The 17,059-nt window shown below is 42.5% G+C and overlaps 1 protein-coding gene across 1 annotated transcript in view; it reads right to left on the bottom strand.

Annotated features, from left to right (window-relative positions):
- Nucleotides 1-15,335, bottom strand: part of TEX10 (testis expressed 10) — a 137,481-nt gene extending 122,146 nt beyond the window's left edge. Inside the window, exons 1-3 of the mRNA XM_077491801.1 lie at nucleotides 15,014-15,335; nucleotides 11,034-11,746; nucleotides 7,988-8,231 (exon numbers count right to left, since the gene is read on the bottom strand). Of these exons, the coding sequence (XP_077347927.1) occupies nucleotides 7,988-8,231; nucleotides 11,034-11,746; nucleotides 15,014-15,193 (1,137 nt within the window). The 5' untranslated portion in view covers nucleotides 15,194-15,335. The remainder of the gene's footprint in view (nucleotides 1-7,987; nucleotides 8,232-11,033; nucleotides 11,747-15,013) is intronic.
- Nucleotides 15,336-17,059: the final 1,724 nt, after the last annotated feature.

The raw sequence follows: 17,059 nt of genomic DNA, 5'->3' as shown, positions 1-17,059 counted from the left end.
GTAAGATGAGCGAGTGGGCGGGGCTTATGGTCTCTCTCCTTCTCTCTTTAGTCCTCCTCTGTGATTTAGCATTCCAAACCACTCCCCCTTCAACCCTTATTTATTGTCTCTATCCATGCCAATCACTAGCCTCGATGAAGGAGCGCGGTCGCCTCTTCATCGCAACCCGTACGCTCAGGAAACGCGTCGCTGACTTGTGACGCCATCCCCCCGCTTCCCGCAGCGCTTCAAGCTTCGTTTTCAGACGACAACATTGCATCCACCATGGCCGGCAGCTCTACATCTAAACGGCAGATGCTTATAGAAAGAGGCTAAAGCATTCTGTGAATTGGCAAGGGTCATGACCGATCTAAAGTGTCTGGATGGATTTTATTGCTCCTAATTTTTGATGCAAAATTTGAGTTTTTTACCTATAAGCCCAAGAATAAAATCGTCTTTTAAAATCTGTACCCAGAGGCGCCCCTCTCTGTGTTTGTATTGTAGCAACCTGGAAACTTGGTTTCAGTTCCTCTCTGGTGGCAGCCCTGTTCTTGTGGAATCCCCTTAAAAGAAATTTACTGTTATCGGACTATATCTAAAAAATATAATGGACTATTAAATCTATACCTATCTTTTTTTTTGTTAACATCGTTGTTATTGATAATACATCTGTCTATTACAAAGTGTGAGTTTTTTTTTCCCCCATTTTGATTATTGTTTTTGGTTAATTGCGCCTTTACTTGTCCAACATGTCAGTAAGTGCCTTATAGCTTGTGAATGTCTGAGGAGCAATGCCTCATGGGACATGTAGTCCTGGGCAGGAAGTGAGTGGTTCTAAAGTCAGAAGTTTTTTTACCTTGCTATAGGGGCACTCTATACTATACTTTGCAGCTTGCCTTTGGGGCACTCTGAAGGCAGGAAGAGCCAGAAGCAGCTTTAAAAAAAAAAAAAAAAGAAGAAGTACTTTAACCACTTTCAGATCGGACCATTTTGCTGGCTGAAGACCAGACCACTTTTTGCGATTCGGCACTGCGTCGCTTTAACAGACAATTGTGTGGTCGTGCGACGTGGCTCCCAAACAAAATGGACGTCCTTTTTTTCCCCACAAATAGAGCTTTCTTTTGGTGGTATCTGATCACCCCTGCGGTTTTTATTTTTTGCGCCAACAAAAAAAAAAGAGCATCAATTTTGAAAAAAAAACACACATTTTTTACTTTTTGCTATAATATCCCCAAAAAAATATATATAAAAAAAAACATTTTTTTTCCTCAGTTTAGGCCGGTACGTATTCTACATATTTTTGGTAAAAAAAAAAAAAAAAAAAAAAAAAAAGTCACAATAAGCAATTGATTGGTTTGCGCAAAATTTATAGCGTTTACAAAATAGGGGATCGTTTTATGGCATTTTTATTAGTAATTTTTATTTTATTTTTTACTAGTAATGGCGGCGATCAGCAATTTTTTTGTGACTGCGACATTATGGCGGGCACATCGGACAATTTTGACACATTTTTGGGACCATTGTCATTTATACAGCAATCAGTGCTATACAAATGCACCGATTCCTGTGCAAATGACACTGGCAGTGAAGGAGTTAACCAGGGGGTGGCAGTGTAGGGGTTAAGTGTGTCCTAGGGACGTTTTACTAACTGGGGAGTGTGGCTGTGTGTTAGTGAACACTGATCTCTGCTCCAATCACAGGGAGCAGAGCTCAGTGTCACTGGTTGTTAGGCAGAACTCAGCCTCCCCGTGAGACGATCGCGGGCATCCCCAAGGCGATAGAGGCTGCGACCAGACTCACGGGGGTCCCAACTGGCACCCGCGCACCGCCAGTGTGCACGCGATGGCATGGCGGCAATTTCAAATGGACGTACCTGTACGCCAGTTTGCCTGCCCATGCCATTCTGCCGTCGTACAATCGCCGTGCGCCGGTCAGGAAGTGGTTAAAAAATGTGTGCAGGGAAGATCAGCATCTGAACCCAGAGAAGGTGGAGCCTGATAGACTGGAGGTAAAGAGATTGTAAAGAGAAGTCAATGATTATTTATTTTTCCCCCAATCATACTTACCTAGGTAGATGCAACATCGGTCTGATGCTGCATCTGTCCCCTGGTGCCTCCACACTGAGAACTGACCAAACACTGACGATCACTGTTTATAGAGCTTTGTGAGCAGAGAGCTGTAGAGTGTTAGTCACAGCTCTATGCTCTTCTCCCTCCTCGCTCACTGGAGCACTGGGCTGTGGAGGGGGAGTCTCAGGCTCTCAGCTGCTCACTGAGAGGCTGAGCAGGGTGTCAGTCCAGGCACCTGGCGGATACAGAGTATCAGCTTTTAGGTTTTTACTTTATTATAAAAGATTTATATCTCCCTTCATGTCTGTGGATATAGATATATAGAGAGATAGATATCTCTCTATATATTTGTTTCACAGTATAAATGAACCCCTTAGAGTAGCAATTATCTGCTCTTTGTGTACTATAAAGGGCCAATTTTTGTTCATTTGGTTTTTTTAAACCCCAGGATGGCAGGTGATACAAGAAAAAGCATGCCATTGCTACTAAACGTCTTAGGACTGGTTCACACCTATGCGCGTTTGCTGCTTTTTGCAGAAACGCACTACAGTTCATTTAATATGGTTTCCTATGGGACACATTCACATCTATGCTTTTTATAGCAGCTGCGTATTTGGAAAGGGTCAAGAACTTTTTTTAAAACGCAAAACAGTGCTTTTTTTGGTTAGACTTCAAAGGAGAAAAGCATGTAGCGTGTTTTTGCAGTAATATGCGTTTTTAATCTGCCCAACAACAAATTGGCCAAACAAGAAGCATAAAGAATTCAAATCGCAGCAAAATGAGGTGTGTAAAAATGCACAGCAAAAAGCAGGATCGACAGCAAACTGCATAGGTGTGAACCGAGTCTTATGCTGGCCATACACAAATCGATTTTCGGACGAGAATATTCATAGGAAAAATCTTTGCACATTCGCTGAATTAAAGAATGTTGTGCTTTTAACATTTTGTTTTAAAATTAATGCAATATGTAAATTCTGAACAAAGACCACATACACTGTCTGAAAATACGTTTGACCAAGAAGTTTTCTATTCTGCTCCTTCCCATCACTGTGGTCGAAAAGAACGTTGGTTTGACCCTACTAACAATTAGAAAATCAAAAACGCACGTTCTTAAAATTACATTTTTTTTTTGAAGACTGGCATTGTTTTTGTATGGCCAGCATATAATGTATCGCAGTTCGGTCTAAAAATTATTTAAAAATCAATTTAAATAAAAAAAAAAAAAAAAAAGCACACAACCTTGATCTGAGTGATGATATTTACCAGATTCAACCTCTAATAGTATATACACAATAGCATAGTCTCTTCTGTCTGTTATCCTCAAAGTGGATTAGAGATTTAGCTCCCTAACCATATAGTTGGTTATTTAGATTTAATACTGCATATAAAGATTTAAGAATAAATTGCCTTTACATATTAACTAAATTATACACCACACTTTAAAGTTATTATCCGATTAAGCGAAAAAACTGGCCAGGCCAATTTATTATGAAAATAATTGTTAGTTGCAGCCCTAATTTTTATTATCCCCTGTAACCGGTGGCACATCTGAATGTTTATCTCTGCCAAACCCTTTTCTCCCCTTCACATACATGTCTGATCCACAGGTCTTGCTTCAATTACACCCTTTTCTGGGATCCACTGCCCTCTACTTCCTAATTCAGTCCTAATGGGGAGTGGTTCCCCATATTCAAGTTTTTACAGTGTAACCACCATCATCTAGTTTCTTTACTGTACACACCCTTCCCCAAGGCAAATTTAGCTGATTCATACCTATATAATGGAGCCTGGTTTATATTACCCAATCATCTATTTGTTACACATCTAAAATTTACAGATTAGTAACAGTGCCTGAGTGATACCATGGTCCAAGTTAGTGCTACCTAGTACCTGTGGGACACCCAGGTCCCATGAAGTGCTATCCAGTGACAGAGGGAGCACTTTTGTTACTTTTAAAAGTGGTTGACCAATTAGCCATAGACTATTGTTTTGTAGCAGACTGTTAAGAAAAAAAAAAAAAATAACTTTCTTCATAAGGTTGTTGGTACAATGTCTGCCTAGTATAAAAGTATAAAAATTAAAAAAAATATATAATATAGGATTTTTTTTTTTTTTTTTATAGCTTACCTGTAAAATCTTTTTCTTTGAAGTACATCACAGGACACGGAGCCATAGTAGTTACCATGTGGGTTATAGGCCACCTTCAGGTGATAGACACTGGCACGCCCCAAGACAAAAAGTGCACTCCCTATATAACCCCTCCCACTGGTGGGAGTACCTCAGTTTTGTAGCAAAGCAATACATGTGTATACCAAGAAGGGAGGGACCTCGGTGTCCAATGATGTACTTCAAAGTAAAGGATTTTACAGTTAAGCGGTTATAAAAATCATATTTTCTTATTTTACATCACGGGACACAGTAGTTACTATGTGGGGTGTGCGATAACAATGCCAACTGAAGGGAGGGAGACACAGCAAAAGTAAGGCACCAAGAGAAAAGAGAATCTGGTAAATGTATGTACTGAAGACCAAGTTGCAGCCTTGCAGATCTGAGCCATGGAGGCTTGGTGATGCACTGTCCAAGAAGCAGTAACAGCCCTGGTGGAGTGCACTTGAATATGAAAAAGGAGGAATTTTCCTCTTTAAACCATAAGCTTGAACAATCACTTGACAAATCTACTTACAAATAGTAGATTTCGACACTGCCTGTCCTCTTTTTGGGCCGTCTGGCAACACAAACAAAACATCTGTTTTACGAATCTGAGCGGCCACTTTCAAATAGACCTCGATTGCTCTCACCACATCAAGAGAATGTAGTGACCTCTCTTCCACAGAATGAGGTTCTGAAAAAAAATGAAGGCAGAACAATATCCTGGTTTAAATGAAAACCTGACACTACCTTCGGTAGGAATTTAGGATGAGGCTGCAATACAACCTTATCCTTTTTAATAATCAAATATGGCTCTTTACAACAAAGAGCAGCCAACTTTGATACTCTTCTAGCAGAAGATTTGGCAACCAAGAAAATAATTTTCCTTGTCAAGAGGACTAAGGGAATAACTCAAATCGAACCAGAGAGTGAGAAGCAAGCGGTTGTTGGAAAAACACTGATAAGGCCGACACCTGGCCTTTGATAGTACTCAGGGCCAGCTTAATTTCTAATCCCATCTGTAGGAATTCAAGGATCTTACCTCCTATGACATATTTCTTGGGGTACCAACCCCTGGATTCACACCAGGAGATATATGCCTTCCAGACTCTATAGTATATGACTCTGGAGGCCGGCTTCCTAGCATTAACCAAAGTAGAAACTACTGAGGCCGACAGCCCACGGTCTTTCAGAATAAGGGTCTCAATAGCCAAACAGTTAAATTTAGCATTTGTAAGGTAGGATGGAATACCGGACCTTGCAAGAGAAGGTCTAGCCACAGTGGTAGGGTCCAAGGGTTCCCTACCGCCATCTTTATGATCTCGGCAAACCAAGATCTCCTAGGCCACAAGAATCACCTCCTTCCCTTCTTGCTTGATCCTGCGAAGAAGCAGAACAGGAGGGAACGCATAGATCAGTGAAAACTGATCCCATGAAAAAACGAAGGCATCTGTTCCTTATGCCAACGGATTCCTTGAACTTGACACAATGTTGTCGATCTTGTTGTTGAACCTGGACGCAAACAGATCCACGTCTGAAACTCCCCATTTTTGACACATTGACAGAGTGAAGGGACCATTCTCCTGGAAACAATTGTTGGTGACTCAAGTAGCCTGCCTGACAGTTCTCTATTCCTGGAATGAAAATTGCTGATGGGCAGAAAACAACATTCCTTGCCCAAGATAGAATACGATTCACCTCTCTCTGGGCTGAACAACTTCTCGTGCCCCCTTGGTGATTGATATAGGCCACTGCTGTGGCATTGTAGGATTGGATCCTGACAGGACAACTCTGTAGTCTGAGCGTCCAGGCCTATAGTGTCAGGCGTACTGCCCGAATCTCTACAATATTGATGGGCAGGGTACTGGAATTCCCCATTTCTTATACAACTCTTCCTCCATAGGATAAAGTATTGAAAACTTTTTTGGAGGGAAAACTGTTTATCTGGGTGCTCCCACTCAGAATAAATTAGCTTTCTTAGCCATCAATGGATAGGAAAGGCATGAACTGATTGGGGAGGCTTTAGTGAACCCAAACCAGAGGAGGGCTCATTGACTGACTGCGTTACCGGCAGTAAAAATGTGGAGCGGACCAATTCAGTGAGAGATTATACCAAAAATCTTTCCTGCAAACCTGATCTTTCCATATTAGGTTCTTTGGAAGAGAAGACATCAGCCTCTTCTTGGTCCTTTGAGAGAAATTCATCATCTCTCGCCCATTGTTCCTCATCATAAGGGTCCTGAGCAATAGACAGGGATCTGCTATGCTTAGTCCCACTCAGATGCGATTAAAGCATCAATTTTTTGTTCCAAACTTAAAATGGTTGAAGAAAAATAAATAAATAAACTCTTTAATAATATATACAGGGGCTGCAGTGTTAAGAGCAGCTGCAACACTTGGCCCTCCGGATGGCTCACTCTGACCAGCCATATCACTTTCAGGGGAGGATGCCATCTTTTTTGAGATGGTGACTATAGTCCTTCTAGAGCCCTTTTTTGGAGGTGTTTTTAACCCCCCTTCCAACCATAGCCCGATGCACAAAGCAGAGGTACTACCAGTAGGAATGCATTCACTGCTTGAGAAATAGTCCAGCCCTGCTGCTGCTATTAATGCTCAGCCTGATGCAGTAGTAAATATGTCAAAAGGAATGCCTGTGTCATCAAAAACCTCTTGCATGCCACTTTTGCTCGTGTCCCTCTGCAGCTTGCAACAGCTACAATGGTGGCTTTTAAAACACACCTTCCCGCGCTGGACGTCAATGCCGCGCTAAGCCACCGGCCCCCCATTGTCTACGGTCGTTCCTCTCTCTTTTTTAAAAAGGTTTTTCCGGCGTGAGCGTGGGCTCTGATCCTATGGGATCAGCAGGGAAAGGCAGCCTTTTCTTCAGTCAGTGTCCCAATCCCCACGAAGAGGGGAAAAAACAAAACAAAAAAAACACAGGGGGCATTTGGTGGGTAGCTAACCCCCCCCCGACCCCAGACTTACCGGAGGTCTGCTGACAGCCAAAGGAAGAGAAAACTGCTGTTTCCTGGACACATCTTGAGCTCTCTGAGAAGCAAGAGACGGCAAGTGCTCTATACAGCCCCCAGTGGTGACACACAGGCATGAACACATTTACTAAATTAAAGGGGACATTCATAAGAAAATTTTAAAAAATGTCTTAGAAGACGCCACTTACCTTTCCCGCCACAGGGTTTTCTGTGGTAAACCAACAGATCCCATCTTCATCCTTCACCCCTCACGGTGGGTTCAGTTAAACTTTCAGGAGCTGGGGATCCTCGAGGAAACCCACAATCCTGGACCTGTAATAGCACCAACGCCTGTAAAACTCTAAGGCCTTAATACCAAAAAGTACTGGATCCCAGGGTCCAGCTCTCTAAAAGAGAAGCTTTACAGACAAGCTTCTCTTTTCTTCGGATACGAGGCCCGGATACCAATCATTTCGGCCAAAAAGACACTTTGAATGGATCCGGCTGCATGGCTAGCCCCAGTAGAGCTCAGCACAGCACATCTTTACTCGTGACCACCACCTTAGACACTGGCGAAAAACTGGAGGTACTCCCAGTAGTGGGAGGGGTTATATAGGGAGTGGACTGAAGGTGGCCTATAACCCACATAGCAAATACTATGACTCTGTGTCCCATGATTTACGATAAGAAGTTACATTTTTCTCTCTCAACAGAACAATCATCCCACATATTGCCCTGCAAATAGATAGTCACTACAACTAGCGGAAAAAACACACATTAAAAATACAATGATATCAAAACAAAGAATTAGGCAATAAGTACCATTTTCTGCGATTCATCCTGGTGTTCACTAAGCTTCCAAAGGAGAGAAATGATGCTCAGCACCTGCTGCAGAAGATGATGTGCTACAGGTTTTAGCAAGTTTTCAGAACTATCACACATGTTACTGGGCGACTCCTCAACCCAGCATTCAATCAAAATTGGAATGACTGCTTGTATGAATGCCTTTAAACTATTTGAAGACGAGAGACCTTCATCTGTGTTGCAAGATATACCCACCAATGACCTGGAAACCAAAAAATAAATAAATAAAAATATAAATACATGTTACTGTTAGAGATTTCACTGGGAAGAAAACTAAACCTAACAATTTATAGAAGAAGGTGTTTATGTGGCGCTACCCAAGTAACTAACCATCAAACCAAAAATGGTGTGCTTTATGAACTACACCCTTGCACATTTGCACTTATTGATGTAATTATATTATTAATTTTGAAGTTTGTGATATTGGTAACATTCCCTTTGCATTTTTTCAGAAAATTGATGCACTATATGAGGTTTTATATATAGATTAGATTTATTTATGATAATACATTTATTTCACTGAGAATTCACATTTATTAGAAACCATATATTTACTTCTATATTTTTATTTCCGAGTGCAGAGAACACTTTTATATGTGAGCAGCTTCCTAAAATTAAGATCAGACCCATCTGGCGACGGTTGTGCGCAACAGTACTTATCAAATTGACATAAACCTAACAATTGAATCACCATTTTAATAGGGTCAATTGTGATCCTCTGGATATAGGATTCTATATGGAAGTTTGCAATTTATTTTTTTCTATTGGTTGAATTAGATGGACTAGTGTGTCTTTTTCACCCTGATTAAATATGTAAAATAAGTAATGGAAAGCATGTTTGTCCTGTATTAGTGCAAGAAATATGAACAAGCCAAAAAAAAAAAAACCCCACACACACACACACACTCTGAACATAGAAATGCCCTTTGGATGTACAATATTACTGTCATTCTGTCACATCCTGCATTTACAGGGGCCCAAGATATAAGCAAATGTTACTATAAACATAAAAACGCAAAAATATTCCTAGACAAAATAAAAAAATAAAAAGAGAAAAACACTCCATAGGTATACAAATTTTGTTCTTAGACTCGGTTCACATATATGCAGTGTGGGAAACGCAGCGAACTCTGAGCATTTCCCACATCAGGCTGACATCACACTGCATATATGTGATCTGCCACCGGTAACATTAAATTGAGGACACCCAAAAAAAGGTCGCAAAATGCAGTACAATTGCAAGAATCAGATCACATGGCTGTGAACACTCCGGAGATCTGATTCTGGTGCAGCAAAACAAAAAAAACAAATAAAAAAAAAAAAAAAGAAGGGGGGGGGGGGAATGCCTGCATCATTGTGTGGTGAAGTGCGAATTGAGCTGATACAAAATTGGCTCAAAACGCACTGCAAAGAATCGCATGTGATTTGAATAGGAATGCCGTGCAATTCCTATCCAAATCACATGTGGTGACCCGCACCACACAAGTCCAGGCCTAATGTGGAGGCTGCCACAGCAGACCTGCTTCTGAAAATGCTGGTTTAGCCATTTCCAAAGCAAGCATAGCAGCAGTCATCAGATTTTGGGTTGCATACTTGTTTCTCATTAATGACTTAAGGCACTGAAAAGGAGTTAAGACGTCTGTACGTCAACTAGCCATTCTAAACCTGGCTCCGACTTTTGCGGGCAGAATTTCTGATCACGTGTATGGGGCATAACACCAACCTATATAGCCCTGTAAATAAAAAGACGAGTATACATACCTTTTCTGCAGGCGATCCAACCCAATCCCAAGCTGCGCTGTCAGCCGCGGCTTCGCTGCGTGGGCAGGTGCAGAGGACACGTCCAGCAATGAAAGCCCCATAGTAAGTCTATAGATGACTTCACTTTCCATTAATTTCACAGACGTTTTCAGAAATGTCCTCTGCAGAGTTTCTGCTGCTGGAGATTGTGTCGGATCACCTGCAGAACAGGTATGTATACTCGTTTTTTTCTTTACAGGGCTAGATAGGTTAGTGTTAGAATGCTGTTGACTAAAGATGCAGGTATTTTAGTTTTAGCAAGGACTTCCACTTTAAAGCTGAAAAAGTGTTAAATGCCTGTTTAGTCTAGGTGGACACGAGGAGAAATACCTTACTACTGGCTCCAATTGGCTCCCTCTATCTGTGAAACAGGTGGTCCCCCACAGCCTTCTCTGTAAGAAGCTGCAGTTGTATGCTCACGCCCACCACATACAACGCAGGGTTAATAGCCCTGTATTGCAGGGGATGAGGTCAATGCAAAACCCACAGGCAGGCGCTTCTGGGAGAGGATTGGAGCACCAGAGTTGGCCCAGAGCGAGGAGTCCAGTATGTAATATCATAACAACCAAATACAAAATACTTGACTGAACTCGAGTGACATCAATGTAATAATGCCTTCTTCAACTAAACAAGAAACTAACCTATGCAGTGTGGAGGCCCCACTGCAAGGGTTGCCCTCGTCACATTCCCAGAATTCAGCTTTAACGCTGGCTGTAGCTTCAGCCCAGTCTGGCCAGCAGCAGAACCTCTGGGTATCTCTCACAGAATACTGGTTTAGTAACCTTGAGAAACCCTGCTTTACATAGTACTAAAAGTGTTTGTTACCCCCCAACACTACATATTCCTGATATGCACCTACTGCAACATGTGCTTGTATGAGAAAGTAATCTGTTTTCTTTGTATTACTTCTTTTAAGTGAAATCCATGGTGTCCCTGCTAGTCCCTCTGCTTTCCGATTACAAACTGACCACACTAAGCAGGAGAACACACCATCGTCAGTTTACAAGCACTTTAAGCCAGAATGTACATAGTAACGTCGTTGGAAAAAAGCAAGCAACGACAACTTACATATTTCTCTCAGTACAGGAATGCTATGCAAGATAATTGGAGGGAGGACGTCACTGTGTCAACACATAGTTACATAACATAACAGACTTTTTTATAAGCATATATACCATTTAAAGATGGATAAATGTATACGTACCTCAGGTGAAATGAGTTTTTACTTAATTGTGTTTGTCTACAATCAAACAACCTAATTTGGTGCTGACCAGCTGCATGCTCTTGCCAAGAGATATCCATGTTTGCTTTTACAGTAAACTGATTTTCAGTGCCATCATGAAGTTCCTCCTTGTCAGGGTATCTTTCAACAGCTCGTTTCACTAATGCCTGAAGAAACTTTTTTAGTCTACCCAGTACACTTATCCTCCACTTCTGAGATGTAATCTTCCTATTAGGATTTACAGACAGTGTCCAAGATGGTGCCTTCTCTGTGTTTTTTATTTCTTTAGAGTTCTGTTGGTGGGAAATAAGTTCCAAGAAATTGTTCAACAACATGCTACTACGATCAATAAGCAAGTCAGGATATTCTTCCAAAAGGATATCTAGGATCTTCAGTGAGTCTTCCTGAATCCCCAGCATTATATGAGTCATAGCAGAGGAGAGGTGAGCACTTACAAGAGGGAAAAAAGGTGCAATCCTTTCTTGAGAAATCATGGGTGCCAAATGCTGCAAGACCGATATCGTGGCTGACCGAACCATAGGATCTTTGTCGGTGAACACAGCAGTCACTTCACTCATTATATTTGAAATGTGCGCATCAATTAATGAAGGATGAGTTATCAGGATTTCTCTAAGACCAACAAGTGCCCCATGTTTAACACCAGAATTGTAATGGTGCATTTGTGAAAGGATATCCTGCAAAAAAAAAAAAAAGAAGAACAATCAATAGCAACCAGAATTCATTCCTCTGCATAAGTGGATCAACACACAGGTATAGGCAGCATTGTAAAAGTAAAGGAAAGTTACTAAAAAGTGTATATAAAGCCATTTCACTCTATTTTACATCCCTTTTTAATCCATTACTATTAGCTACTATCACCAGTCAAACTAGGTTTTGTTTATCTGGATTTTGTAAGATTAAAGTGACTATTAAAAACAAGGCATGTCTTGTTCAGGTGTGCATTCAAACAAAAACACACACATAAATAAAATCTGTTTTGAGATAAATATGTGGATCCCTCTAATAACCGCCTTCCGAAAGTACTAGTACAATGGCATTAATGATGGTCTTTTGACTTTACTACCATTTGCAATACTGACCTGGAAAATGCATGCATGTTCAAAAGAAGATGGTAGCAATGGCAGCCAACAGATTTCCTCATGCATAGAGCTGCTTTCATTTCAAAATCATTAGTCTCATGAGGGTCCTAAAGGAGTGATGACATGAACTCGGAGGTTGCCTTTGCAGACTCCTCATTCTAAAGAGATCACAACCTGGCTACCTACTGACCATCATGCCTAAAAGTGGAATGCAAATCAAAAATACTTACCTGTTCCAAAGGTCCAATATTGGCATATTGTCCGTGGCTTTTGTGAGTGTCAGTCCTCAGCCGCCTTGATTGACCGGTGCAGAAGTGCAGTCATCCCAGCACACAGGCACTGTGTTGGAATGTAAACTGAGCTACACATGCGCACCTCAGTGCACATTATACAGAAGATTGTGAACAGATAATTTTATTGTACGTCTGCTCTGCAATAAAGAGCCTGCCTGATCCCTTTTTCAGCCTTAGCTCTGCTACATTACTGCAAGCTACTGCTACAGAAATGCATACGGATAGGAAGTTCTGACATTTTTCACCAATGCACCTGATCATTTAACTTGTTCTGGATTGGTGAAAAATCAGCATAACAGCCAAGAAACTAGCATTTTGAGGAGTTAGGGGGTCAGTAATAGAAGATTCTAGATTTCTCTTATGACAGATTTACTTTAAAGTGGTTCTAATATTTCCTAAACGTGCACCATTTAGGAGATATTCACCCTGGATGCAGCCAGTTACGTCACCTGCGCGTGTGCTCTGAAGGTCCGGCATACCTTGCTGGACCATCAGAGCTTTGTGCCGGTGTTCTGTCAAAAGAGCCAACTCGTCAAAATCTCCAATTATGTCACTTCTGGTATCTCTCCAGCAGCAGTAAATGCAGATTTCGACAACGTGCCTGTTTTCACAGAACGCATCCATCGTATACACTAGACGACGACAGGTCGGTAATTTTGATACAACGGCTAAGCAGTAAAAAAAGTTGTCACCTCCTTGGAGGTAGTCATCTTGTTGGTTACTAGCAGGCAGACTAACAATGCTCACTCATTATATCGTCTACAGATGGCTGTGTTCTGTGTAAACTGGCACGTTGTCAAAATCTGCAATTACTGCTGCTGAGGGAAACTGCAAGTGAGGTAATTGGAGATTTTGATGAGTTGACTCTTTTGACAGAACACCGGAACCGAGTGTGACATCATTGCGACTCTGGCCAATCACATAACTGGAGCCACAAATCCAGAAGAAAGACTGAGGAAAGATGTCAGCATGCCGTTGGACTATTTCATAATGTGCCAGTAAGCAATGCATACTAGCACATTATGCAATTACCTTTCAGGTGTTTTTATTCTTTAAACAGCCTTACAGTTTCCTTCTGCTTTAAGAGCTTGTTTTGTCCAGGGGAGCTGAGAAGCAGTTTTAGACCCCTTTCACACTAGGGCCGCCCGTGCGTTAGCAGTAAAGCATTGCTCATTTTAGCGGCCCTTTACTGCTGTTTAACCACTTGCTTACTGGGCACTTAAACCCCCCTCCTGCCCAGACCAATTTTCAGCGCTGACGCACTTTGAATGACAATTTCGTGGTCATACAACATTGTACCATAATGACATTTTTATCATTTTTTCCCCACAAATAGAGCTTTCTTTTGGTGGTATTTAATCACAGCTGGGGTTATTTTTTGCTAAACAAAAAAAAAAAAAAAAGGAAAATTTTGAAAAAAATAAATAAAAAAAAATCATGTTTAATAGTTTGTTATAAAATTTTGCAAACAGGTAATTTTTCTGCTTCAGTGATATGAGCTGATGAGGCGGCGCTGGTGGGCACTAATAGGCACAGATAAGGTGGCACAGATGTGCAGCACTGTTCAGGCACTGACAGGTGGCATTGACAGGCGGCACATGTGGGCACTTTGGAGCTGGTGGCACATTGCAATGATCGGGACTGATGTCCCTCTCACTGTCACTGGTGATCGGCTTTTTTCCCTTCTCCTCGTGCTGTCAGCTTGAGGAGAAAAAATAGCCAATTACCGGCTGTGTTGACATCACATGATCAGCTGTCATTGCCTGACAGCTGATCACTTGGTAAGGGGTCGGGATCGACCCCTTACTCCGATCTGTGATCAGGCGAGTGTCAGACTCGCTTTAAACAGAGAACGTCGCACTTGCCCTTCATGGGGCGCGCAGGCCACTCGCGCACGGGACGACATCAATAGACATCGGCAACGTAGGTACGCGCTGAAGCCGTCAATCGGCTATAGTGCAGATCTCTAGAGGTTAAGCGGTTTTTAACCCCAAAGAAGTGTTAAAAATGCCCGTGCTGCAATGCTTCCGAAGCGCTCTTCAGGCACACCAAAAACTGTACCTATTTATTGCAATGGGCAGGGGCGTCTTGGGAGCGCTGTGTACAGCACTCCCAAACTGCCCCAAAGATGCTGCTTGCAGGACTTTTTCCAACGTCCCGCAAACGCCCAAATGTGAAAGCATTTGGGCGGCAGTTTTCAGGCGCTATTTCTAGCACTAAACTGCCTCAGGTTCTGTTTTCTGATCCTCCGCTCCCCCATGATTCGGCGGTGGGCTCAGATCCAGAACGGGGGGGGGGGGGGGGGGTCATGATATCAGCACCCTATACCAGTGGAGGGCGAGGACAAATCTAGCTGTGGGAAGGAGCAAGGATCAGGTAAGTACATTTCCTTTTGCTGCTCCTCTAGACGAACAATTAACCCCCGAAGCGCTGGCATTATTTTTTTATTTGCCCAGAGTTGGGTAACAGCGGTAAACTAGTGTAGCACGGTCTTGTATTCTGGCACTATTCTCTCCAAACAAAAGACTATAGAAAGCTGCTGGAAGGCAGAGGTGGTGTGCACTGCTACCGTAATAGTGAGCTTCCTCCTGCTGGTAGGGAGAGAGTGCTGGTCCCTCAGCTGCTCGCTCAGATGAATGGACTTGATCTTGCAGTTGGTGTCAGTCGCATTGTCTGCTCGGGGCTTCTTCTTCCCAACCCTCAGTTTCACTTTCTGGAAGTCTTCTTGCCGTTTCCTTTTGTTAGTCATGGTGAAGGCGGACGGGTCGGCCGGACGATAAAAAAAAAAAGAAAGAAAAGCGATCAGGCTAATAGGACATCTGACAGAGCGCTTCCCGCACTTCTTCCACTCAAAGCAGGCTGCTGCATCGCCCGCTCTGAGACATCAATCCGGGAACTTCCGGGTCATACGACCACTTCCTGCTGCCAGCTACGGAGAGCCCATGGAGGCACAAAGATGGAAGCGGTCACACAATCACCTCACTCTCATTTGCTATTGATAGATTTAAAGCTACGCTGTAGCTATAAAAACAAAAATACACTAAAAAGCGCTCCTTCCAAAGGAAACAGTTAAAGTGGAATTAAAGTGTATAAAATGAAAGCAAGCAGATTATTTATTGAAGAAAAGGCATGCTAGGTCTCTTCTGCAATTTTGAGATAGGAATAAGAGACGCCTACTAACAAATGTATGTAGGCATAGGGCACGCCGCCTGCCACACCCACTTAAAGAAGAATTAACCCCCAAAAAAAGGTTAAAGAGGAAGTAAACCCTGATGAGTTTACTTCCTCTTTCATTCCCTGCAAAGGCAAAGCATAATGGACTACTATGCATCGCATAGTAGCCCATTATGTGTCACTTACCTGACACAGGAGCCAGCGAAGTCACCGCTGTCCCCTGTAGTCCGGCGCATCCATCTTCTCGGTGGGGTCTCGTAGCTCCGCCGCTGTCATTCGGCGAAGCCGCGATGACATCACTCCCGTGCATGCGCACGGGAGCCGACACGCGCGGCATCTTCGTCATTGACGATGCCACGCTCAGTGCGCCTGCATGCCGCTGTCTACGGCGCATGCGCCGTAGACAGCGGTGCCTGTCTTCGGGCAAATATCTCCTAAACCGTATAGGTTTAGGAGATATTTCTTGGACCTACAAGTAAGCCTTAATCTAGGCTTACCTGTAGGTCAAAGTGGTTTGTAAGGGTTTACAACCACTTTAAAGTGACACTAAAGTTATTTATTTATTTATTTTTTAAATAACAAACAGTCATACTTACCTCCACTTAGGGATGAGCTTAGGCGTGTTCGCATGGTCCATGTGTAGAGCCCACCAGGAAGTCTGCTCAGAGCTGCGCTAATCACAGGCTGTGAGGCATTTCCCGATCCCTGCAGCTGCACTTTGGGGCAATGTCTCACTGCCTGTGATTAGTGCAGTGCTGCGCCGACTTCCTGGCGGGCTCTGCATGTGGAGCATGTAAATACGCCTGAGCTCATCCTTACCTCCACTGTGCAGCTCGTTTTGCACAGAGTGGCCCCAATCCTGGTCTTCTGAGGTCCCTCAGCAGCTCTTTTGGCTCCTTACCTCATCAGATAACCCCTGGGAGAAGCGCTCTCCCATGTACATTGTATTTTATAATCCAGTAAATGAGTTGATCAAGACGATTGAATCAGCAAACAATCGAGTAGGCTTAACTTCCCTTCCGATGAATTTAGACTTGATTTTGGTTGGTTATAAGCCACAAACATCAACAGTACATATAAAATCACTTCTTTGCTAAGAATACCTCCCAACTTTCTGAGATGGGAATGAGGGGCACATATTAGCAAATGTACATAGGTATAGGACATACCTCCTGCCACACCTCTCTTAAAGGAGAATTCCATTTAAAAAAAATGATTAGCTATACCCACAAGTGCTTTTTTACCACTACTATTCCTTTATATTGGCTTTTGAAATTTACAAATGCAACAATTTAGAAATTGGATGAAAGGTTTAGCACTGGTAAATACTTTTTGATAGGTAAATAGCGCATTTTATATTAGACTTTATAGATCTGACCAAAGAGAGGGACAAATGAGGAGGAAAGAGGGACAGAGAGACTTTTTTTCCAAATCAGTGACG

Source organism: Lithobates pipiens, unplaced genomic scaffold, assembly GCF_037356315.1.
Source record: "Lithobates pipiens isolate NorthernLeopardFrog02 unplaced genomic scaffold, aLitPip1_a1.2 Scaffold_19, whole genome shotgun sequence".
NCBI classification, from domain to species: Eukaryota; Metazoa; Chordata; class Amphibia; order Anura; family Ranidae; genus Lithobates; species Lithobates pipiens.
This window is presented reverse-complemented; position numbering and strand designations above follow the sequence as displayed.